The sequence below is a fragment of the Papio anubis genome, chromosome 7 (assembly GCF_008728515.1).
Source record: "Papio anubis isolate 15944 chromosome 7, Panubis1.0, whole genome shotgun sequence".
Classification (NCBI taxonomy): domain Eukaryota; kingdom Metazoa; phylum Chordata; class Mammalia; order Primates; family Cercopithecidae; genus Papio; species Papio anubis.
The window spans coordinates 51,234,474-51,261,034 of NC_044982.1; the positions used below are offsets into that span (position 1 = coordinate 51,234,474).

Consider the following 26,561-nt stretch of genomic DNA (forward strand, 5'->3'; position numbering starts at 1 on the left):
AACGGTCCTGGAATATGTTATTATATTAAGTTACAGCCGGGTCTTAGTAAGAAAGCAAGAAAAAGGTTTGTTGCTGACTTCTAAACCATGGTAGCACGGGGTGGTAGCATGGTAGCACAGGGTAGGATAGGGACAACCTGGATAAATTAATTCCTCAGGTAATTATTATTTAAGACAAATGTTGGATTAATTCAAACTCCTCCCTCCCTTTACAACAGAAAAAAAAGAAAAAATCATGTAAGATCCACTCTCCCTCCTCCTAGCCATTTTCTAACAAAAAATGCTAACAAGCAGATAGATGTCCAGTTAAAAAAAAAACAAAAGTAAAGCAAACTGATTTATCAGCACTAGAAGTGGTTCTCTTTTTTTCAGTAATTCTGATCGCAAACCATCAAACTATGAATTTAGCTTCCTAAAAGGCTTTTTTATATTACACCCTCCAGAAAACCTCCTACCTTGACTTAAATTTTTCTAAATCAAATGTCTTATACTAAGCTGTACTCGCAACGCTTGCTGGACAAGAAGTTAAAGAAATTGACAACTATTACATTAAAATTGCAAAATGCTGATATCGAACAACTTTCGATTCAAATTCACTGCGATTCCAGGCGTTCGTGGAACACAACTTCCTTTTTCTCCCCTGCGGGTCCCCCCGGCCCTTCCGCGAGCCCAGGTCCCCGCCCGGGCCTGCGGTGACATCCCAGGACCCATCTACTGACGTCACAGACACGCGGACCCACAGCTCTATGACTTCATCGCGGACTGGGGACGAACCGCAGTCTGCTTGCGCCAGCCCAGAGGCTGGGGAGGCGTCCGAGCCTCCGTCCCGCCTCGTCGCCGAGGAAGGTTAAGGACAAGCGCCAGCTCACCTGCGCTGGGGCAGGGAAGGGCAGAGTGGCCGAGCGCGACAGGGGCGAGGCGACCCAAGTCCAAAGGCTGACTTCCTCACCGCCCGGGGTCCCGTAGGTGGGAGCGCCGGTCCGGTGCCCGCTCACGGCCTGTGATCTCCTCGGCTTCAGCCGGGACCCGGGACCCCGCTCCCTACCCGCCCGACCCTCCGTGGCCCGCGGGGGCGCTCAGCGCCCGGGCCGTGCGCGCGGGAGGGCCGCCCCGGAGGAGGCTCAGGCAGCCGGGTCCCTGCCCCGGACCCGCGGGCGGCACCCCCGCCCCCGCCCCCGCCCCCACCCGCCCGGCGCCCCGGGAGCGCAGGCAGGCGGCGGGAGGGGGCGGGGAGCGGCCACGGTGGCCGCCGCCGGACCCCAGCCGCGCGGCCCTTGCGCCACGCCCCACCCTGGCCCGGACTCACCTGCGCTCCTGCCCCGGCCACAGCCTGGACCGGGGCTGCACCAGCCCGATGCAGTGGCGGCGGCGGCAGCGGTGGCGGGAGGCCTGGCTCGCTCCCCACCGCTGAGGCGGACCGAGCACCCAGCACGGCGCGGCGGCGCCCAACGCTCGCCCCGAAACCCATTTGTTTGGCTAAAACGGAGTGACGTCACGCGCCGGCCCAATCGACGGTTGGCCGGGGGAGGGGCCACGGAACCAGGGTGTCACGGCGCCCCCTGCCGGCCACTGGGGGCGGGAAGGGGGAAAGTGAAAAGGGAGACCTAGATGACGCGTCTGCGGCCCCCAAGTGGTAGAAAATAAAAGTTTGAGCACTACTGTGGGGAATCAAACCCCCCAGGCCAGCCAGAAGGGTAGTGATGCCAGGGTTCAGTCAGCAGACGTGTCAAGTTTATGAATATTCGTGGGTAGACCTGAAGCTATAAATGGTCTCAGATACTATTAGATAACCTAGTAGACCTGGATCCCCATCTTGGTTCTGCTGCTAGCTTGGAAGGCTGGGGTTCAAGTTTCAATTTGTGAAATGACGAAATTGGAAGGGTCCCTTCTGACTCTCTTTCCCATGCAAATCATGGCAGGGATACCTGTCAAAAAGTAGATAAACGTTGAGGTTGACACCAAACTGTTAAAGTCTGTAGAAGCTTAAGGACTGGTTAATGATGGACATAAATTTTTTTTTTTTTTTTTTTTTTTTTTTTTTTTGAGACGGAGTCTCGCTCTGTCACCCAGGCTGGAGTGCAGTGGCCGGATCTCAGCTTACTGCAAGCTCCACCTCCCAGGTTAGCCGTTCTCCTGTCTCAGCCTCCCGAGTAGCTGGGACTACAGGCACCAGCCACTTCGCCTGGCTGGTTTTTGTATTTTTAGTAGAGACGGGGTTTCACCGTGTTAGCCAGGATGGTCTCGATCTCCTGACCTCGTGATCCGCCCGTCTCGGCCTCCCAAAGTGCTGGGATTACAGGCTTGAGCCACCGCGCCCGGCCAATGATGGGCATAAATTTTTAATACTTTACATTCAAATCAGAGGGTCAGTGAGGAACTTTTGATCCCCAACCTTTAAACTTATTATTGTTTTCATTGTGAAAGTAATATTAACCACATTGAAAAACATGAGGACAATGTATTTTCTTTTACACCTTTTGCCCCATCACATATATTTTACTACACTGTGTAATAGTAGTTGTATGCAATATTGCATCCTCTTTTCACTTTTATAAGCATTTCTCATATTTCTACATAAGCTTCATAACCAGTTTAACAGCTGCATAAAAATACATTAAGTGGACATAAAATTTACTGCATTAATTCTCTAGTTTTGGACATAAATTGTTTCCTTCACTTTTTGCCATTATAAAGAAATCATAGAACATCTTCATGAATGTAGATTTTTAAGGACACCCAAAAGTGAAATTACTAGGTGAAAAAGACTATCAACACTTTCACAGTTACTAATACAAACTGCCAAATTATTTTTTAAAAGTTGTACCAAGTTACACTTAAACCAGCAACTTTGATTTTAGCCAGTCCTTAACAAAAGTGCTTTTGTCCAATTATAAAACTACTCTTGTAAAATATATGTGTAAAATCTTAAATATTAAAACATAAAAGCAAAATAAATATAAATATTTCCCATAATCTCACCACCAAGAAATAACCACTTAATATCTCCATCTAGACCTTTATCTATACACATATTTTTAATAAAAATTGGAGAGGGGAAGGCCAGGCGCGGTGGCTCACATCTCAAAAAGAAAAAAAAAAATTAAGGAGGGGTGTTATATGGTATACCTTGGCATCAAACTGTATGTCTGATTTAATATATGATCAATATTAGCTCAATATATCATTATCATTTGAAGGTTCCTTATGTCATAGCTCAAAATTGTAAAACTTCAATCTATCCTTTCAGATTCATCTTAAACACTGTCCTTCTTAAAACCTCTTGATTCCGTCTGGGCACGGTGGCTCACGCCTGTAATCCCAGCACTTTAGGAGGCCGAGGCAGGCAGATCACTTGAGGTGAGGAGATCAAGACCAGCCTTGCCAACATGATGAAACCCTATCTCTACTAAAAATACAAAAGTTAGCCCAGCGTGGTAGTGCACGCCTGTAGTCCCAGCTACTTGGGAGGCTGAGGCAGAATTGCTTGAACCTGGGAGGCGGAGGTTGCAGTGAGCTGAGACCACACCACTGCACTCCCACCTGGGCGACAAGGGTGAGACTCCATCTAAAAAACAAACAAACAAACTTGATTCCTGTTGATCAGAGGAATCAAAAAGTTGATTCCTCTAATTTTTTCTCTTCCTTTATGGCCCTTATATTACTCCACACACATCTTCCATATGTGTATTTAATAGCCCCTGCTAGATTCTAAATTGCTAGGGGAAAGATTATATCCTAGTATTCACTAAGGAGTATTGCACTTAACGTTGCTTAAATGTTTAATGAATAATTACAACCATATTAGTGATGTACACTTTTCTCATGACAGTAGATGAGTATGATGTCTGTTTTATAATGGTATTGGCCAGGCCCAGGGGCTTGAGGCTAGTTAGCGGAGATCACACCACTGCACTCCAGCCTGGGCAACAGAAGGAGACCCTGTCTCAAAATATATATATAATGCACATATATATGCATATATATATATATGTCTTTACTTCAGTGTGTTTGTATCCAACATTACATTTATGATGTTATTACATTTATGATATATCATCCGGACATTGTTCTAAGTACTTTGCATACTTTGTTTCATTTAATCAGAAAAATACCTCTGTGAAGTAAGGACTATTGTTATTTCAGAAGAGGAGAGTGGGGCTTAAAGCATTAAGCTGTTTGGCCCAGGGTATAGAGTCAAACTTAGCAAAGATTCCAGAGCCCTGACTATGTCACTATATTGTTATTAGGAGTTTCAAATGGGTCAAAGACATTGAAACTACAAAGCATAATGCAGATATCATTGAACTGAAATGACAGTGGTTTCCATATGAATAGCACATCATTGTCAAAAGTTCCATCAGAGTTCATGTGTTCTAGAGCAGTGCTTCTCAAACAATTTGTAGTTAGATTAGTTTTGTTGTCATTTTGCTTTGTTTCTAAGTATTTAGTACACTGTGAACTGATTGTTTTGTAAAATGTCATAAAACTGAAAACCACTATAAAAATGAAATTAATTTTAAAAAACATAATGAAAGCCCAAACTATTAATTTTTTTTTTAATCTTTTTCTTGAGATGAGATCTCACTATGTTGCCCAGGGTGGTCTCAAACTCATGGCTTCAAGCAATCCTCCTTTGTCAACCTCCCAAGTAGCTAGGATTACAGGAGTGGGCCACCATGCCTAGTCTATGAATTATTGATTATTAAAGTCCACAGACATAAAATTATTCCATCAAATTGCTAGTAAAGTTTCTAAAATCTTAATCTCAATTTCGCTTCTTGTCTCAGATTGGCCAGTGGACCACACTTTGAATAGCCCCAGTCTAGGAGAAAGAACTAGGAGAGAGTGTACCCATGTTAGGCAAGACCTTCCCTTGATTCTGTTTCTCCATTTGTATAATAGCAGTGATCCCCTAGAAGCAAAGTCAGAAGAGCCAGTATAGTTTATCAACCCACAGGCCCTGGGGTAGGTCCTCAGGAAGGTGTTCCCCAGGTGAGCATGGGGTGGCACACTGAGGCCATGGGACTGGTAAGAGCCAAAAGAAGAACAAGTCTGAGGTGGCACAGCAGCAGAAAAGTTCTAAATGTATATAGTATATAAATTAGGTTATTCCATTAGTAATTAAAACTTAGTTGTCTCAAGCCAGCAAACATCATATTAAATTAAAACAGTGCAAGGGGCTTGTCTTGTATAGACTTGGTTTCATTTCTGTTCTCTGCTCAGAAAAAAACAAAAAACAAAAACTAGGAACTTACTGTTTATTCCTCAATGAGCTTACTCCAGCCTCCAAAGAAAAGCACCCATTGCTATGGTTTGAACGTGTCCCCCAAAGTTTACGTGTTAGAAACTTAATCCTCAATGCAACAGTGTTAAGAGGCAGGGCCTTTAAGAAGCAATTAGGTCATGAGGGCTCCGGCCTCATGAATGGATTAATGCTATTATCAAGGGAGTGGATTACTTATCAAGAGAGTGAGTTACTATAAAAGCAAGCTTGGTCGTCTCTATCTCTTGCTCTGTCAGGTGTTCTCTTGCTCTTCCACCTTATACCGTGGGATGACGTAGCAAGAAGCCCGTCAGGAGATATGAACCCCTTGACGTTGGACTTCCCAGCCTCCAGAACTGTAAGAAATAGATCTCTGTTCTTTATACATGACCCAGTCTCAAGTGTTCTGTTATAGTAGCACAAAACCGACTAGGACACCCACCATTTCATCTTCTCCCTCTCACCCCCAGCCCCTCCTTATCAAACTTACTTCCCCCACTGCTGGAGAAAGGAAACCAAGAGGCAGTCTCCATTAGACTTTGCATCTAGACCCATCTTTGCTGCAGAACCTAGGCCACTGGGCGTGATAATGCCTTTCCCTACCTACTTGACGGTGTTATTATAAAGACCTAATAAGAAAAGAGAACAAAAGTGCTTTTAAAAGTTTCAACTTTGCAAAGGTAAAGCCTGCACTTAAAAATATGCCTGGAATGTGGCTGTTGGAGCATGCCCTGAGCTTATGCCCAGGTTTATGCATGTGTGAAGCTCATTGGTGATGATGGGGAGATGGGCAGGAGCTACTCAGCCATGAGAATATAAATATTATCCACAATGAATAGAACAACTCAGGAAAAATTAGAAGACCAAGGCAGCAGACTGTCTAACAGATATGGGTATATCTTATAATTCAACTTTATGGTGACATAAAGTTGAATAAGTATTAAAACTAGGAAATCATAGTTATAATCCTTCTTTTTGGATCTTGTGCCCCTGTGAAAATCTGATAAGAGCTAAAAACCAAGAGTCTCTTTGGAGACTTTTGGCAGAAGTAAAAAAGCACACCCTGATATACACATACAGCTTCGAAGATAATTTTAATTGTCTCAAAAAGTCCCTTAGATCAACTTGCCTTATAGTGATCTGCACTCCCATGGGGAGTGTAAGAGACATGTAGAGCAAGGACAGCCCTTCTAGTAAAATGGATGGGACACAAATCAAGGTCCCAGATCCCCCTATCCCCACGGTATTGCCCTGAGAACATTCAGAAGATGGTTTCTACACTATCAATACAGTGAGCCACACAATTTCCATAGGTACCTTTTTTTTTTTGAGACAGGATTTTGCTCTGTCGCTAAGGCTAGCAGTGGCACCAGCTTGGCTCACTGTAGCCTTGACCTCCCGGGTTCAAGTGATCCTCCCACCTCATCCTTATAAGTAGCTTGGACCACAGATGCCCGTCACTGTGCCTGGCTAATTTTTTGTTGTTGTTGAGATGGGGTCTCCCTGTGTTGCCCAGGCTGGTCTCAAACTCCCAGGCTTACATGATCCTCCCAACTCAGTCTCCCAACATGCCAGGATTACAGGTGTGAGTCACTGTGCCCACATCTCACTTCTGATAGCATATAAAAGGAGAAATTCCGGCCGGACGCAGTGGCTCACGCCTGTAATCACAGCACTTTGGGAGGCCGAGGCAGGCAGACCACGAAGTCAGGAGATCGAAACTATCCTGGCTAACATGGTGAAACCCTGTCTCTGCCAAAAACACAAAAAATGAGCCATGGGTGGTTGTGGGTGCCTGTAGTCCCAGCTACTTGGGAGGCTGAGGCAGGAGAATGGTGTGAACCCGGGAGGCGGTGCTTGCAGTGAACCGAGATTGCACCAGTGCATTCTAGCCTGGGCAACAGAGTGAGACTCCATCTCAAAGAAAAAAAAAAAAAAGGACAAATTCTAGCCAGGCTCTGTGGCTCACAACTGTAATCTTAGCAAATTGGGAGGCTGAGGCAGGCGAATCACAAGGTTAAGAGATCAAGACCATCCTGGCCAACATGGTGAGACCCCCCACCTCTACTAAAAATACAAAAAAAAAAAAATTAGCTAGATGTGATGGCACACACCTGTAGTCCCAGCTGCTCGGGAGGCTGAGGCAGGAGAATAGCTTGAACCCGGGAGTCGGAGGTTGCAGTGAGCCAAGATCACGCCACTACATACCAGCCTGGCAACAGAGCGAGAGTCTGTCTCAAAAGAAAAAAAAAAGGAGAAAGTCCTTCTCTTGCTAAAGTTATAAGCAAGGCTTAGACTGAAATCTTCACATTCTTTTCATCAAAATTAACACTTGGGCAGATTAGATAATAGGCCACAATGGTCTCCAAGTCCCACCTTAATGTTTGAATTTTTACTAGAATTCTAGGCACAAGAAACAATCTGCATTCCTGATGTCCCTACCTTTAAAATCTATATATATATATTATTTATATAGAGATATATATATATATATTTTAGATGGAGTCTCGCTCTTGTCGCCCAGGCTGGAGTACAGTGGCACAATCTCAGCTTGCTGCAACCTCTGCCTTCCAGGTTCAAGTGATTCTCGTGCCTCAACCTTCCGAGTGGCTGGGATTATAAGGATACACCACCACGCCCAGCAAATTTTTGTGTTTTTAGTAGAGATAGTGTTTCACCATGTTGACCAGGCTGGTCTCAAACTCCTGACCTCAGCTGATTCGCCGCCATCGGCCTCCCAAAGTTCTGGAATTACAGGCGTGAGCCACCATGCCTGGCCAAGCCTATATTATTTTTTTAAAAAACAACCACATCATAAGGTGTTTGTCTTACTTGTCATAAAAGAAAAACTTTAGACAAGTTAAATTTAACAGAGTTTAACTGACCAAAGAAAGATTCACGAGTCAAGGAGCCTCCTGAGTCAGAGTAGGCTCAGAGAGACTCCAGCACAGCCACGTGGTGGAATAAGATTTACGGACAGAAAATGGAAAGTGACATACAGGAAACGGAAGTGAGGTACAGAAACAGCCAGATTGGATACAGCTCAGCATTTGCCTTATTTGAACACAGTTTGAAATAGTTGGCCACCTACTGGCCAAAACCCAGGAGGCTGGTACCAGCCAGGGGGTTTAGTACTGAGAGGTAGGTTAGTCTGTTTGCACATTCAGTTAGGTTTCAGTTTACTACATATGGATAAATTTTTAGGCTGAACTTAAAATACGTAAGGAGGCAGCTTTAGACTAAACTTGATTTAAAACTTGTTTTCCTTTTTTCTTTGTTCTTTTCTTCCCCCATGCGTGATTGCTCGCACATAGTCATTTCAGTAGAGGGTGGTCACTAATAATTGATTAACTTCATATCCTAACCCTCAGGGGCTGCCCACGAGATTAATGAACTTGTTTTTCTTTAAAAGAAAAATTGTTCCCCGGTCATTCAGACCTCCTTGATGGCATTCAGAAGTTTGATCGGCCTAAGGATCTCACCTTCCACATAGCTACCTTTCTCATAAAAACACTCAGTTATGCACAAAGGCAGGTTGGATTTGACAGTTTGCCTCTCCTACCCTCACACTTTGGCCAAATTGAATAAGCTTTCTCTGCTCCTAAGGCTGACGTATCTGTGTTCGGCTGACTGCACACCAGGTACTTGAATCTGGCTTTTGGGATTCCAAAACGGTAGAATAATTTATGTTTAAATGCTAGAACGATTTTCTGCAAGGACAACAGTGATCTATATTTAGAATCATTTAACCCTTGCAGTTATGAAAGATGGAAGAAGTTTTTGAAAGGGAGAGGGAAGAAAATGAGGGAACCTTGCTCCTTAGGAAAGTGGGATGTTCCCCAGGCAGGGTTCTCTCCACAGCCAATGGAGTCAGATTAAAAGACATGATCCAGGCCGGGCACGGTGGCTCACTCTTGTAATCCCAGCACTTTGGGAGGTTAAGGCGGGTGGATCACTTGAGGTCAGTAGTTCGAGATCAGCCTGGCCAACATGGTGAAACCCCCCCCCATCTCTACTAAAAATACAAAAATTAGCTGGGCGTGGTGGTGGGTGCCTGTAATCCCAGCTACTCGGGAGGCTGAGGCAGGAGAATCGCTTGAACCCGGGATGCAGAGGTTGCAGTGAGCCAAGATCACGCCATTGCACTCCAGCCTGGGTGACAGAGCAAGACCCTGTCTCAAAAAAATAAATAAATAAATAAAAATTTTTAAAAAGACATGATCCAGATAAAGCCATAGACCCTGGAGCTTGAACCTGGAGGTTTGGACCTTTTAAAGAACCAGGAGATGGAAGAGCTGTGCATAGGAGACTAGAAGCCAAAAGAGTAACATTGCCTTAAGAAATAGAAGGCAAAAAAAAATCGCAAAAGGAGAACGCAGGTTTGCATATCCCACTAATTATTATAGCACAGAAGGAATTAAACCCAGCTGCATTCCAACTACAAAAATATAACAGGCAAAGGGAAGTAGCTCATCACACACACACACACACACACACACACAATCTTCAAGCCCTTTGATTCTTCTCCCCGCCCTTAGAATAAAATCAGAACCCTTTACTGTGGCCCAGCATAATCAGACATGTTCCTTTTATCAACTGTCTTTATTCTCCCAACTTGTCTCAGCTAAAATGTCATCCCCTCGGAAAGCCTTCCCTGACCATCCTGTGTAGTATTTCAGCCTTGTTTTCCTTTACAGTGCCTCCTACCTGGCACATAATAGGCACCCAATGAATATCTGTTGAATTAATAAAAATATTTATACTTTCTTTTCCTAAAATATTTAATCCAGGCCACAAATGTTACAGTGGATGACTAATAAAAGTAACATGAGTAGAGAGACTTGTACATTAAAAATAGGACCTGAATAAAGGCAAAATCTAAGTCATTGCTGCAAATATGTGACCAAAAGTAGAAACCTCTGAACCCTACAGAACCTAGCCAACCAGCCAGTCATGATTTTGATGCTTCAACACAAATTTTCTGTGATTTAATTACCAAGATCACCCATTGATTATCAGATATTTGCATTAGCCAGTTGGCATTTAGATAACAACTAGTATTCATTAGGTAATGCCAAATAACTTAATGTTAAAATATTTTATATTTTTAATAAGCCCCTGGTCTGTTTGTTGAAAATAGCAAGAAAGAAAATGGTGGGGGTGTGGGAGTCACTGTCCTCTGGCTGCCGACTGAACAGCAATTTCCCCTTTTCTTGCTTGTTAACAGAATCCTGATCTGCTACCCTATCTGTGCTTCTGGGGAGGTGGGCCCAGAACCATTGTGTAAATAATGATCGACCTCAGCTAATGGTTCTCATGGAGTGATTGATTTTGCCTCCCAGAGGACATCAGCAATGTCTGGAGACATTTCCAGTTGTCACTACTTGAGAGGAACCACGATCTGCATCTAGAAGGGAGAGACCAGGGCTGCTACTGCTCCATATCCTATAATGCACAGAACAGCTTCTACGACAACGAGTTATCCCACCAAAAATGTCAGCAGTGCCAAGGTTGAGAGAACCTGCTCTAGGGTAATCAGTGTGGTCCTAATCTCCCTGTCAGTGACTGATTCAACTCACATAATAGTCTTATGGGAGTATGAGGTAATTCTAGCCAATAAAATGCAATGGGAAGTTGGCTGAAATACTTCTGAAAAAAATCCTCTCTCATTCCTAAAAAGAGACATTCATTTTCTGTTGAAATGCATTACTTTCTTAAATAAAATCATATTTACCCACAATGAGAAAAAGAGAAACATGCAATAAACCATCTCTTATCTGCTGCTAGATGCCATTGTGTCTGCAATGTGGTGTCTAGAACTATGGCTGTCATCCTGGAACCATGAGAGGAGTTAGCTGGAGAAACAGGAGGATGGCAAAGAGGAAGGATGGAAGTTACCTGAGGCTGAGGACATCAGTGCACCTCTGCTTTAACCAATCCTTGAGACTTCTTGTTATATGAGATAATAAATTCCATTGCTATTTAAGTCATGTACAGGGCTTTAAAAAATATTATAGCTGAAAACATCCTGATATACATTTTATATTTTTATTTGATATGTGGGAGAGAAAATAAAATGTGGGAGGAAAGACACTAACCTCCTTTGGAGACAAGCTCTACAGTTGTCCAGCGATAAAATAATTTTGCTTTGCTGTGCTTCCAGAATGATCTTAAACTAATGATACCAGAAGTTGATAAAATCAGTGGGGGAAATAGTCTATCTATTAATACATAAGTCTGTGTTATTTAAGTAAATGAGTAGGCACTCATGTGACATTTTGAAATCTTCAAGAAAATGACATTTTCCAGTCATTGAAATTTAATTTAAGGGAGCCTGCAGCATTAGCATGAGACCAGCCAGCCTGTCCTTATTCTTCTAGCACACCTAATTCACAGGCACCTGCTACAGCAAAGGAGGAGCTGCCTGGTTAAAATAACCTAGTTACATCAGCCTGCTAAAAATGGTCCTGGGGATAGATTTTGCTCAGCATTGAGTTCTTTGAACAACAACAACAAAAAACCCAGAAACTTATTCTGCAGTTTTAGGGTTTGCTGACATTTTCTTACCAGGCATAACTATGCTTTTATTGCCAAGTCTTACTTTGAAATACCAAAGACAACTTTTCAAAAAGCACAGGGCTTGGATATCAACATTTCCTTACCAAAAAAAAAGCATTTGTTTTGTTAATTAGTATTGAACCTGAATAGGGGTGCCATTAGATACTTTCCTTGGAAAAGTTTATGGCGAGTTGGCATTTTTTTTTTCTTTTTTTGTCTGTCACCCAGGTTGGAGTGCAGCGGCATGATCTTGGCTCACTGCAACCTCTGCTGCCCAGGTTCAAGCGATTCTCCTGCCTCAGCCTCCCAAGTAGCTAGGATTACAGGTGCCTGCCACCACGCCTGGCTAATTTTTGTAGTTTTAATAAAGATGGGGTTTCACCATCTTGGCCAGGCTGGTCTTGAACTCCTGACCTCATGATCCACCCGCCTCTGCCTCACAAAAGTGCTGGGATTACAGGCGTGAGCCACTGTGCCCAGTCAATTTGGCTTTTTAAAAAAATGTACCATTATATAGGCTCAATCATGCCACTGTATTACAGTTCACTGTCACTGACAGAGAATCCCACTGACCTTTCACAGCAACTCATGCCTTGGCCCTTCTTAAGACTGCTGAGCTATATGTATTTTTGTGTGCCTTCAGCAAGACTCACTCTGAACAGTAATGCCTACATGTATCACTAAAGTCAGTTGAGCCTTTTTGTCCTTTCTCTTAATGTCCCTCCCCTCAGCAAAGCCAAAGTGTACCTTCAAAGTAGCATAAAGACGACCTTATAAAATTACTGAAGTTGTGAGCATCTCATTGCTCCTCCTGGTTCAGATCTATTCTGGTTTGCTTATCTTGGAGCTGACATTTTCACACCCAGATTTTATGCTCCTTAATGCCCCATTGCTCCTGTGGTTTCTGCCATCTGTTACTTTTACTATTGCTGCACTTTTCTAGCTTTCTGTATTTCTTTCTCTCTCCTGCCTCTGTCCCTACCATATCTCCTATATATTTTTACTTTCTTTCCAATAGGCTTGACATCTATAGTCATCACTAGCCAAGAAGACTCCTGTTGATCTGCACATGATATCCCTCTGGTCTCTGCGTGTCGAGTGTAGATCTGAATCCTCTCCCTTTCTCAACTCTTTCCTCCATTCCTTGCTACTCGGGCTGCTTTTGCATGGATGCATGCATTTTCTTTTTTACATTTTTCAGTACTGGCAAAACTCTAGAGTTCTGTACTCTGAAAAATGCTAATATGTGTGGTAATGGCTGAGCACCGGCGCTTATGCCTGTAATCCCAGCACTTTGGGAGGTCTAGCAGGAAGGACTGCTTGAGCCCAGGAGTTCAAGACCAGCCTGGGCAACATAAGGAGATCTCGTCTCTACAAAAAATAGAAAAAGTTAGCTGGGCATGGTGGTGTGTGCCTATAGACCCAGATACTTGGGAGGCTGAGGTTGGAGGATTGCTTGTACCCAGAAGTTCGGAGCTGCAGTGAGCTACAATTGTGCCACTGCACTCAAGTTTGGGTGACAGATTGAGACCCTGTTTCTAAAAAAAAACAGTGTGATCACTAGCTCCATTTTTAAGTTCATTAAATCCTTCTAAAAAAATACCCTAAATATGTTTTCACATCTGCGTGATTCTGTGTGTTGGCACATCGAAATGTGTTTGTTGTTGTTGTTGTTGTTGTTGTTTTTGAGACAGTCTCACTCTGTTGCCCAGGCTGGAGTGCAGTGGCTCGATCTCGGCTCACCACAACCTCCACCCCCGGGTTCAAGCGATTCTCCTGCCTCAGCCTCCTGAGCAGCTGGGACTACAGGCATGCACCACCATGCCTGGCTAATTTTTGTATTTTTAGTAGAGACGGGCTTTCACTATGTTGACCAGGCTGGTCTCAAACCCCTTGACCTTGTGATCTGCCTGCCTCGGCCCCCCAAAGTATTGGGATTACAGGCATGAGCCACTGCGGCCAGCCGGCACATCTAATTCTTAATTTCCTGCTTTAAGGAGGAAATTGTGTTCTGATAAATAAAAGCCCTATTGGAACATCACAGGAAAAAAAAAGAAACATGGAGTTTTTCAAGCTCCAAAATTATCGGCTGAGCCATCCTTCTTTCAAGAGCCCATACAAAGTATAAAATGAGTAAAGCTGGTATTCATCGCCTCTTTTAATTCCACCCTTGTGCTTCTCCTGGGTGGCTGTCAAGCCGCCCAGAGAAGACACAAGCACTGTGACCCACATCAACATGTTCCTATCCACTTACTGCAATGTCATTCCCCGTGACTTCTTCCCTACCTCTCTAAACAAATTAGTTATTCCCAAGATCTATGATCGTGTGGTATACTTTGTTTCCATGTTTGCTATTTCATTTAAAACACTTTAATGTAATTTATGCATAGAGCTACCCCTTTCCCTCCGTGAGCTCTTTAAGGGCATACGCTACTGATTTATTGAATCAGTGAGTGGATGAATAATCAATGAGAACAATTTCATTTACTACATCACACTATTCAGAGATAAAAATACTTCTTCATTAAGTGCAGTGATATTTAAATTGCCACATTTGTCGATTTTACATAAATGGAACAAAATTAAAGAGTATGACCCTCCCTAAAGGCCATAGCTTTGGGATACTTTCCTGAATCGTTAACTAGTCTTCATTACCTGAATGTGCTGGAGTGAATCTTACTGGCCTTTCCAAAGGCTGACATTTTTCTTGGTGCCTTTTCGAGGGTAAGATGACTTACATGTTCTTTTCAGGGAGTTTGATTTCAAATGTTGGCAGATTGAACCTTATTATCATGGATGAGACTAAAATTTGCACATTGTTATCAAAGATAAATTATATGAATCTGAGTCCAGGTACAGTGGCTCATGCCTGTAATCCCAATGCTTTAGAAAGCCAAGGCAGGAAGATCACTGTAGGCCAGGAGTTTGAGACCAGTCTGGACAACATAGGAAGATCCTATCTCTAAAAAAAAATTTTTTTTTTTTTGAGACAGAGTCTCACTCTGTTGCCCAGGCTGGAGTGCAGTGGTGCGATCTCGGCTCACTGCAAGCTCTGCCTCCCAAGTTCACACCATTCTCTTGACTCAGCCTCCCGAGTAGCTGAGACTACAGGTACCCACCACCATGCCTAGCTAATGTTCCATATTTTTAGTAGAGACAGGGTTTCACCATGTTAGCCAGGATGGTCTTGATCTCCTGACCTCATGATTCGCCCACCTCGGCCTCCCAAAGTGCTGGGATTACAGGTGTGAGCCACTGCACCCGGCCTACAAAAAATTTTTTTAAAGTAGTGGGGCATGTTAGCACACCCTGAGCTACTTGGAAGGCTGAGGGAGAGGACTTCCTGAGCCCAGGAGTTGCAGACCAGCCTGGGCAACGCAGCAAAATCCCATCTCTACAAAAAATTCAAAACTTAGCCAGGCATAGTGGCACATGCCTGTAGTCTCAGCTACTAGGGAGGCTGAAGTGGGTGGGTCACTTGAGCCTCGGAGGCCAAGGTTGCAGTGAGCTGTGATCACGCCCCTGCAATGCAGCCTGGGTGACAGAACAAGATTCTGTCTCAAAAAAAAAAAAAAAATTAGTCAGGCATGACGTCATGTACCTGTGTTCCCAGCCACTTGGGAGGCTGAGGTGGGAGGATCACTTGAGCCCAGAAGGCTGAGGCTGCAGTGAGCCATGTTCATGCCACTGCACTTTAGCCTAGGTGACAGAGTGAGACCCTGTTTCAAAATAAATAAATAAATAAAAACACAATTTAATATTCATCTAAGTGACAATTGAATCTGACAATTTTTTTTTTTTTTAGCAATAGAGATCAAAGTTAAAAACCTGACAACATTTTAGTCCAGTCCGAGTACCCTTTTATTTGATTCCCTGTCAGTCTTATGGAACTGTCAGTAAAATCTAAATCCAGAGCCGGACTCACAAGTACCTAATTTTTTTTTTAAAGCTGTTTTCAAATACTTAAGAGAATGCAAACTATTTTTTTCCTATATATTATCTTCCCCTATTCATTGGGGTAAAAAATAGAGAAAGGGCCAGAAAATATTTTGTTCATGTGATAAAAGCAAATTGCAAAACAACATACACAGTATGCTACCATTTATACAAATCTTAAAAACATACAAATCACACACACACACAACAATACTTGGTATTGCTTACGGACAGCTACAATTGCAATAAAAGCTTAAAGACATGCGTAAAAAATATCCAAAACAACTTCAGAATAATAGTTACCCCTGGGGAGAAAGGAAGGGGGAAAGAATTGGAATGGAGCACAAAAGAGCTTCAATTTTATCCATAACATCATATTTAAGAAAGAAAATATGTGAACAAAATATGATGAATCTGTGGATGTTTGTAAAATTACTCTGACCTTTTTTGCATCATAGATATATTTCATAAAAGTAACAATTAAGTGCAGATTTTTCACTTGAAAAATTTAGAAGTTGTGATATGAATACCTTTGAGAAGAAAACCAATAAACTTATTAATTATCTCTAGGTAATATTGAAATGAAACAAAAAAACCTTAGATTCATTCTTATTTTCTGTTCTTATCCCAAAACATTTATGAAACATAGACACTATTAGCTAAACGTTTAAAAGCATTACTATATAAAACATAATTCTTTGTTAAGTGGAAAAAGTGAAGCTATTATTTCTACCACTATTTATGGGCATAACTGCTCTATTTTTTCACTGAGAAGACAATAACAGATCCTAGGCATTTATAAGACACGTGGAATTTGAAGTCTAGGGGCAGGCAAATGCTTCTGTAATGCTGTGAAGAGCACACACGGAAATGGCAATGAGACAGATATCAAAGTTCTCCTTTTACCCCTAAATCATCCTTCTGTCAGTTTCTTTTCTAGTTGGTTCCATACTCTTGAATGGGGAGTTCCGTGACCTCCCTCATGGGATGTGCGACAGGGGTGTGGCTCCTTATGGGAGGGGGAGCACGCAGACAGGCAGGTGCAGGAGCTGGGGTGAGCACTTTTGGGCTCCAGCCCCATGGTAGCATCTCGGGATGGGTGCCTGCAACTCCTGCAGCCCCAGTGGGCATGTTACAGTGCTCTTTTAACTCTGCCATCCACAGACAGCTTAAGTGTTAACCAGCTCAATGCCTTCTTGGTACCTGAGTTCTTGTCTGGCATCCAGGAATAATCAGGTCGCATGGACAAATCGAGGGATGGTAAATGCAGGGGATTTTATTGCCAGATGGAAGTGGCTCTCAGCAGAACGAATGGAGAGCTGGAAAGAGGATGCAGTGGGAAGATGATCTTCCCCTGGAGTTCAGCCATTCCGCGGCTTATCTCCTATCCAACCATCCCCAGCCAAACTCTCTCGATGTTTAAACGCTTCTTCTCTTCTCTCCTTTTCTTCCGTGCCATGTCACTCTTTTATTCCTCTGCTCTTCTGTTCATCTGCCCATGGAGCCTGGGGTTTGCGATTTATATGGGGACAGGATGGGGGGCGTGGCAGGCCAAAAGGCAACATTTGGGCACGAAAAGAGGAATGCCTGTTTTCATTTAAGGCCATGGGTTTCCAGGCTTGGGGGTGGGGCCTTTGCCAGGGAACTGCCCTCTTCTACCCATTATTTCCCTGGCTCCTGCCCGTATCCTTCTCAGAGTGTGTACACAAAACAAAGAGATTCGTGGCTGACCTGTTACAAAACAGTACCATTCAATGACCGAGCACAGTGGAGGGCCCAGGGAGCCAAGAAATATATAAGGAGAAATGCACAGGATCCCAGCCTTGTCTTTATGGAGATACGGCAAAGTCTGTGGTCACACTGCATCATATGCCCAAATTCTTGATCCATATGCTTCATGCAAAATAAATTGCAAATATATTGTTAGGGCTAATGAAGCCTCAGCAGGCTCTAAACAAAAAGCTGAATAATTATTAAAACCTTTTACTTTTGCCTAAAAAGTATAAAAGTCTTGTTAAAAAAAAAAAAAAGAAAAGGCAGCACTTATTTTAAAGGAGCTAGTGCCAGAGACCTATGTCAAAAGCTCCACCCAACATAAAGAAATCATTCTGGGATAATATTGGGTACCTGATGAGAAGGAGAGCTAGTAACAGCAAAGTACACTCAGAGGGCTTTTGCTAGCTGAGAACACCCTGGGTTCTGTGCAAGGCATTCTACAACCTTTTCCCATGCTGGTCTTTACTTGCCTCAGGGGAGTAGATGGCAACTTAGAACTCAAGGCAGATTTGTTTTTCCTTAAAGAAATGTTAAGGTAACATCTAAAGGCCTCTTCTACAACAAACAGATCAAAGGCTCATTGAAAGCATTTACAGGCAGTGGTTTACAACCTTAGTTGCACTTTAGAATCACCTAGGGAGCTTTGGAAAAGTACAATGCATAGTGACAGCCCCAGAGCAACTGAATTAGAATCTCTGGGAGGAGGAGCCCAGGCATGCATGATTTTGATGCACAATGAAGAATTACTGCCAAAGGGACAGGGATTGCTGGCCAAAGTGCTGGTCTTGGGGAGTGGGGTGGACTATGCAGGGAAGCTTGATTTCTATCACGTTTGCCTATTTCATGGTGTAAATATTCCCATCGTGGCCAGTTTCAAGCTACTAATGTGAAGCTGGGAAGAGATGCGTACAATCTGCTCTCACTAGCACCTGAGTGCTAGCTCCACCACACCACAGTTAGGAGCTTTTGATGATGAAGTTACAGTAAGGGATGGAAAGGCAACATAGTGTGTCCTGGGGCTTTTCTGTCCCCTCTATAACATCTCACCCCTGACAGGAAGATAAGAGAAGAATCAACTGGAACCAGTGACTCCTGGGTCAGGTAGGAAGGTGAGCCAAAAGAAGATCCCAAGTATCTGTTAGTGTGAAGGACACTAAGACAAGGTCTCTCTTGCTCCTGTAGAAGATCCACGTTGAGATGGAGTTGGCCTCCTGATGAAGGGAGCCTTTCTCTGGGATCCTGACCCAACAAAGGCAGCATATGATTCATACAAGACGCGGAGCCCTGGATCTCCATGACAGTACAGTTGAATGTTCCTTTTTCCCTGGGGATCTGGTCATCCAGAGGATTCCCTAGTGATCCTCTTGGGCCTCTGCCAAATATTCCATTTGGAATATAAGGACTCTTTTCCAGACATCCGAATGCATGCATTTTCTCCTCTTAAATTATCAGGGTTTCTCTCAACCAACACAGCTCCCAGCTCATTATCATAAGCCTTTCTTTTATAGGTAATAAGATAGCTTTGATAATAGCCAGCTTTTTTTTCAAATTTTTCTGAAAGAATTTGGTTTCTATTTTATAGGTGTTCAGCTCTTTACATGCATGACTGATCTTTACATCTGCTTTCAAAAGATTCTTCTCTATATTTATAGCGCAAACTTTCTCTTTCTCTGAATTGTTTTTTCAGTGAAAATTCATTTTTTTCCTTGAAGCAATTCTGAAAGAACTTAAAGTTTCTGCCAAAGCTTTGGCCTCTCCTGTCCTGTTTTGTTGTTGTTGTTGGTTTTTGTTTGTTTTTTTCCTGCAATGACCTGTACTCATTTGGAGACTTTTAAGATGATCTTTAAGTGTGTCAATTAATTTACCTTCTGTCAGTTAGTGTACATTTGTTTCTTTTTTTCAAGAGGTTTTAAATGATTAACTTATCAGTACCAATCCATTTATTCAAGCTCCTTCTGGTTTATCTTCATTATATCCAAATGTAAGTTCCCATCATCTAGGCTCGCTTCTTCAAGAATGGCAGCCTAATCTCCCACTTTTAGCACATGTTCACCCAGAGGCTTGCTTTTTATCATTTAGAGCTTGTCCCTTGTGGCTGGGAGCAGTGGCTCATGCCTGTAATCCCAGCACTTTGGGAGGCTGAGGCAGGAGGATCACTTGAGCCCAGGAGTTCGTACACCAGCCTGGGCAACATAGGGAGACCCTGTCTCTGCAAAAAATTAAAAAATGAGCCAGGCGTGTTGGTACACAGCTGTAGTCCCAGCTACTTGGGAGGCTTAAGTGGGAGGATCACTTGAACTGGGGAAGTCGAGGCTGCAGTGAGCTAAGATTGCGCCATTGCACTCGAGCCTGTGCAACAGAGCAAGACCGTGTCTCAAACACAAACAAAAAGCCTTGTCCCATGTGCAATTTAGAGTTTCTAACTTTTTTTCTGTTAGATAAGGTAATTTACACTCCCATTCCACTTTTCGCTTTATGTTTCCTTTTTTTCGTTTTGTTTGAGACAGAGTCCAGCTCTGTCGCCCAGGCTGGAGTGCAGTGGTGCAATCTTGGCTCACTGCAACCTCCGCCTCCCAGGTTTAAGTCATTCTTCTGCCTCAGCCTCCCAAGTAGCTGGGATTACAGGCGTGCGCCACCAGGCCTGGCTAATTTTTTGTATTTTTTTTCTTTTTTTTTTTTAGTAGAGATGGGGTTTTGCTATGTTGGCCAGGTTGGTCTCGAACTTCTGGGCTGAAGTGATCCTCCCACCTCGGCCTCCCAAAGTGCTGGGATTATGGGATTACACTGTTAACAATGGATGCCACCACGTCCAGCCCTTTATGTTTTCTTGAAAACCAGAATTTTCATCCAAAGCATCTTTTAGTGCTTCTGAATTTGTTTTCATTCTTGTCATGTATTTTGAAAGCTGTTTTGGTTGCAGCTACTTAAAGTTGTATGTGTTTTGATGCATCTTCTAAAGACTGAATCTTTCTTTTAAGTCAATCATACCTCAACTTGTTTTGAATGTTCAGATTTCTCTTCTATCAGTCCTTTTCTCAAACTCTTTATTTTAAGCCCAAGAAAAGAGTTGAAAATTTCCAGTTCTTTATTAATGGCCTCCAGTTTTTCTGTTTTTGATAATTTGTTCTCAAATGTGACTTCCATTAAAATTATTCGAGGTCTCTCAATCCCTTTATTTTTTTTTTTCTTCTTGAAGTGGATTCTTTATTTTGCCTTATTACTGGGACCACTGATGAAATTTAATGAGGTTTCAGGATTAGATACCACTAATTACCAATGTTAATTCCCTGATTTTTTTGTGTGATTAAATAAGAGAGTGTTCTACGTAAACTCCTAAAAATATTTGGGGGTGGGTGATAGGGCATCACAAATAGTGATTACTCCCAAACAGTTTAAGATTATGTTTTTTGTTTTTTTTGTTTGATTTGTTTTTGAGACAGAGTCTTGCTCTGTCACCCAGGCTGGAGTGCAGTGATGCAATCTCGGCTCACTGAAACTTCCGCCCCCCAGGCTCAAGGGATTCTCCTGTCTCAGCCTCCCGAGTAGCTGGGATTACAGGTGTGTGCCACCAGACCCAGCTAATTTTTGTATTTTTAGTAGAGACGAGGTTTCACCGTGTTGGCCAGGCTGGTCTTGAACTCCTGACCTCAAGCGATTCGCCTGCCTCAGCCTCCCAAAGTGCTGGGATTACAGGCATGAGCCACTGCACCCAGCCAATATTTTTTTTAAAAAGGTTTCTGGCCGGGCACAGTGGCTCACGCCTGTAGTCTCAACACTTTGGGAGGCCGAGGCGGGCGGATCACAAGGTCAGAAGATCAAGACCATCCTGGCTAACACAGTGAAACTCCATCTCTACTAAAAATACAAACTAGCCGGGTATGGCGGCACGCGCCTGTAGTCCCAGCTACTCAGGAGGCTGAGGCAGGAAAATCGCTTGAACCCAGGAGGCGGAGCTTGCAGTGAGCAGAGATCGGGCTACTGCACTCCAGCCTGGGCAACAGAGAGAGACTCTGTCTAAAAAAGAAAAGGTTCTGTACTGCACTTGCAACTTTAGTGTAAGTTTCAGGTTAAAAGAAAATAATGACCTTATTTTTTAGTGCAGTTTTTAGGTTCACAGCAAAATTAAGCAGAAAGCACAGAGAGTTCCCATATATCCCCATTCCCACATATGCACAACCTCGATCACTATCAAGATCCCACACTACAGTGATAAATTTGTTACAACTGATGAACCTACATTGATACATCATTATCACCCAAGGTCCATAGTTTACATTAGGTCTCACTCTTGGTGTTATATATTCTTTGGGTTTTGAAAAATGTTTAATGGAATGTATCCACCGTTGCAGTATTGTACAGAATAGTCTCACTGCTCCAAAATTCCTCTGTGCCCTGACTATTCACACCCCTTCCCCCAGTCCCTGGTAACCACTCATCTTTTTACCATCTCCATAATTTTGCATTTTCTAGAATGTCATATACTTGAAATCATACAGTATTTAGCCTTTTCTTTCCTTTTATTTTTTTTTAGACAGTCTCTGTCGCCCAGGCTGGAGTGCAGTGGTACAATCTTGGCTCACTGCAACCTCTACCTCCTGGGTTCAAGCAATTCTCCTGTCTCAGTCTCCCAAGTAGGTGAAATTACAGGCACCCACCACCATGCCTGGCTAATTTTTGTATTTTTAGTAGAGATGAGGTTTCAGCATGCTGGCCAGGCTGGTCTCGAACTCCTGACCTCAGGTGACCCGCCCACCTCAGCCTCCCAACGTGCTGGGATTACAGGTGTGAGCCACCTGGGAGCTAACACGCCCAGCCATAGTAGCCTTTTTAAAATTCTTCTGAATGAGGTTAAAATTGTAAAATATTTAATGTCTTTCTCCAGAAGGGCAAAAGTGGCCAGTCATTTGTCTGTACTTGCATAAAGTAAACTTTTAATAATTAGAAATATGACTATGGATACCACCATTTTCCACAGCAATCCATGAGGACGTGGGCCTGGGATGAGGTACCTGGTTATGCCGCCACCACCTGGCACAGTATCCCTAGGACAGGTGTGACACACAGCATCATCATCATCACTCTGAATCCCTCAGGTTGCCAGGACACTGCCAGCCACATCAGACGCAGAGAGCACCAGCGAGCATTGCACCTAGACCCAAACCAGCAGCTGGCAACAGGCACAGACCTCAGTGGAAGCAGGGGAGGGAAGCCCATAAAATGCTGGCCAAAAGCTTTTCCTTCCCTGAGTTCATATTTCATTCCAAGGCCATGAGGGCTTTATTCTGCACAAAGGTCAAAGAAAACTCCCCATTCTCAGCTCCCTCCTTGATTTTTGTCTAGCCTTTGAATGTGAATGGGGCAATTTACTGGAGGAGTCATACAAATGGTTTCAACTTACTTCACTACTTTTAACATTAAAAAGCTAAGGAAGAGGCCGGCGCGGTGGCTCACGCCTATAATCCCAGCACTTTGGGAGGCCGAGGAGGGCGGATCACAAGGTCAGGAGCTCAAGACCAGCCTGGCCAATATGATGAAACCCCATCTCTACTAAAAATACCAAAAAAAATTAGCCAGGCGTGGTGGTGCATGCCTGTAATCCCAGCTACTCGGGAGGCTGGGCCGGAGAATTGCTTGAACCCGGGAGGCAGAGGTTGCAATGAGGCAAGATCTTGCCACTGCACTCCAACCTGGGCGACAGAGCAAGACTCCACCTCTACTAAATATACAAAAAAAAAATTAGCTGGGCGTGGTGGTGCATGCCTGTAATCCCAGCTACTCAGGAGACTGAGGCAGGAGAATTGCTTGAACCCAGGAGGCGGAGGTTGCAGTTAGCCAAGATCTCGCCACTGCACTCCAACCTGGGCGACAGAGCAAGATCCCATCTCAAAAAAAAAAAAAAAGCCAAGGAGGAAGCAAGTGGTACTGTCAAAGTCTTCACGTTTCTAGAATGTGGAGTCCAACTGTGATCAAGGAAATAATTATTCTTGCATGATTCCTGCATGTGGTAGTGAAACGTTTGATGACACAAAAGCCCTTCAGGTTGCTACTATTCAAAATAATAATTTGAGGGGGTATTGAGTGCTGGAGGGATCTCCTCTCTCTCACAAAGGCAAGAGTATTGGGCCACCTGAGTATCTTTTCAATGTAGCACCTGAAAAGTGCCACAGTCTCCAGTCCTGGAGCCAGGACTGGTCCAGTTCAATGAGTAGCTCTATCTTAACAATGAAACTGTGGCTCAGCTGGGGATTGGTTGATTTTAACTGGGTAGGGATGAGTAGGTTTACTGACCTCAGCAGGCCTTGCTCATATGTCCCAGGGTTACCACCTGGGGGTCAGCTGATCTGGGCTAAACTGGGCAGCTCTTCTAATCTCAGCTGGACTTGCTCATGTGTTTTGGGGTCAGCAGGGGGTCAGCTGATGTGGGCTGGGCAGGGCAAGCTCAATGTATCTCTGGGTCAGCTGGGAGACAGTTGATGTAGGCTGCCCCTAGCTATGCACTGGGACCTGCCTTACCTGTCTCTCATCCTCTTCCTAGAACAACAGGAGAGCTCACTCTTGTCTTCCCTTGGCTATAGCAGAGGCACAAGAAAACCTTTGGAGGGTAATGATCCAATCTGTATTTTGAAACATTTTCTCTGGCTGCAGGATGTCAGCAACGATTTTGACAGCCTTATCTCTCCATGAAGTCCTCATCCTCAGGGAAACAGAAAGTTATCTAGAACTGGGATATAGAGTAAGTGCAGATGTGAATGTCCATTGCTTCTTTTGTTTCTATGGTTCACTTCACCAGCTCCAGAACCACACCATCTTTGCCAGGATCTGCACCTGCAAAATGCAGGCCCTGTACTCTCCCTCCTTCCCCATGTAACTCCATCTTGAAACAAATGCTGGAATCTAGTTAGCAGAATCTACGTCACTCGTATGCACCCTGACAAGAAGGAAATCTTGGAAAGGGAGTTTGGGGTTCCACATGGAGAAGGCAGGATTTCTACTGAGGAACTGTGATAACGAGGAGAGACTATTTGGAAGATTTCGGGCAGCTGCGAATGACAGATGTTCATGACAGTTGCCGTATTTGTCTCATGTGATCTGGCTACTCAGGACAAAGCTGCTCATCTATAGACTGGACACAAAGCATTGCCACTTAAGATGGCTTGTAGAAGCGCTCTGCCCAGGAGGCACAGAGAAGGATAAACTGGCCCAATTTCATCCTCTTTCAGGGAATCTGAAAGTGAGACATACAAAGAGGGTCAGCAGTGAGCAGGCAGAGAAAGTCAGGTTACAAGAATGGGAGTCAGACAAAAGTAGGAAGCAGAGCGACACCGTCATCTGAGTCAGATGCGATAGTTACAAAAGCTGTTATGGTGTCAGTACATTTGCCACAGTATCTGGACTGAGATTCTAATTTTGTGTGGAGCCTGATGTAGAACTCCCATCACATCAGACTTGAAAACATCTCTGCTCTTTTCATCTATAAAAATCCAACCCACCCACCGCACCCATAGAAAAGACAAAACACAATATAAAGCAGCAAATTCTGTGTCCAAAGGTGGCCCACCAGATTTGAGCTCCTAAAGGGGCCATGTGTGGTTAATTTGTGTATCATGCCCAAGCATCTAGTACTTTTGGGAAGCACGCAGGAGATGGTCATTGAAAATTGAAATGAGGGTTTTAGCAATAAGTGCTATGGGATTCAGAGTAGAGAACAATCACTGTTATAACTGTGGTGCATTATATATGCTGCGTTTATCCTCTCACCACAGATCCATAATCTGCCTTTCCTCTGCCCTCCTCTGTATCTTACAAGGATGATTTCCAAGGACTGTATGCACTGCCCTCCCTTATTCTGTGGCTTCTTGTTAGGAATGGCCAAAGAGAAGCACTACTCCTGGTAATGGGAAGAGGGAAAGAGGAATTGGTTTCCTACCACCCTCTGTGGCCACAGCTACTGCCAGGTTGTCTCTTTTCCACGGTTCTGACTGCCCAGTCTATGGTGATACTGCGCCTTTCCCTTGTCTCTTCAGGCCTGCGGTGGTAATAGATTTAATCCCTGGGTGCTTTACTAGCCTTTGATGGGTCCCTCAATCCTGCCCACCCCTCTGAAAACAGTCCCTTTATTAAATTCTTCAGTGAAACCCAGTAAATGTGTCATCTATTTCTAGCCAGCACCCTGACTAGTACATTGCATTCATATTCCAAAAAGGAGGGAATAATACTGTACTTGTCCCCAAGTAGTCTTACTACCTGACCTTACCCAGGAGGGCAAGTTCACACAGTCTGAAAGAATGTACAAAACAGCCTTTTGCTTCTAGCACTGGAGATACAGGAGTGATTCCTCTGTTTCTTCTAGCAGTTTCTACTCCCTCAGATTCTCTCACTGGGGCCAGGTCTCAGCCTCTCCTTCTCCCATCCCCTTCACAGAGAAGCCTCCTCTCCTGTAGTCTCTGTCTCTCTTTCTCCCTCTCTCTGTCTCTCTCTCTCTCTCTTTCCCTTCCCTCCTCTCTCTCTCTCTTTAATCTCTTTTTCTCTTGACTCCAGGGACCCACTGCTTCTGGGGCTGACTGTCAGTCTTTGGATCCAGTCTGGTTTTTCCAGATGAGGTTGGGGTTTCCAATACTGGAAGCTCAAGGTAGAAGGAGAAAAAAGAGGCCTTGGTGGTCTGCCCTCAGGTTGTGGTGTCTATGAAATAATCAGACTGTTTTAACAGGTAAGATTAAACATCCTGTAGGTGTTTTCTGCATTTGCTGGAAGGTGTGCTAGATGGCTGGGTGTCTTCGATTAGGTTGACTCTAGGAAGAGAAAGCGAAAAAGTGGAGATCGGACCTCCATCTTACCACCTTAGGAACTATTTCTTTGAGGCTGGGTGCAGTGGCTCATGCCTATAATCCCAGCACCTTGGGAGGCTGAGGCAGGTGGATCACAAGGTCAGGAGTTTGAGATCAGCCTTGCCAATGTGGTGAAACGCTGCCTCTACTAAAAATTTAAAAATTAGCTGGGCATGGTGGTGTGTACCTGTAATCCCAGCTAT

At 43.8% G+C, this 26,561-nt stretch overlaps 1 protein-coding gene and 1 long non-coding RNA gene across 7 annotated transcripts in view; one reads left to right on the top strand and one right to left on the bottom strand.

Moving 5' to 3' along the window:
• Positions 1–1,483, bottom strand: part of FBXO34 (F-box protein 34) — an 81,787-nt gene extending 80,304 nt beyond the window's left edge. The window contains exon 1 of one of the 2 annotated variants that reach the window (XM_003901837.3): positions 1,307–1,483. Coding sequence is in view for 1 of the 2 variants with exons in the window: in XM_003901838.5 (XP_003901887.1) it covers positions 549–550 (2 nt within the window). In the remaining variant the exon portion in view is untranslated. Of the gene's footprint in view, positions 1–548; positions 807–1,306 lie in introns of those variants that run through there. The other variant, XM_003901838.5, reaches the window with a different exon arrangement.
• On the top strand, positions 759–11,003 carry LOC116275720. Of its 5 annotated transcripts, none has more exons than XR_004184905.1 (4): positions 759–846; positions 3,248–3,357; positions 5,521–5,621; positions 10,491–11,003. It is a non-coding gene; the product is annotated as an uncharacterized LOC116275720 (long non-coding RNA). The 5 variants fall into 5 exon arrangements; XR_004184904.1 differs by lacking the exon at positions 759–846 and adding an exon at positions 861–966; XR_004184906.1 differs by lacking the exon at positions 3,248–3,357 and having other exon boundaries at positions 760–846.
• Positions 11,004–26,561: the final 15,558 nt, after the last annotated feature.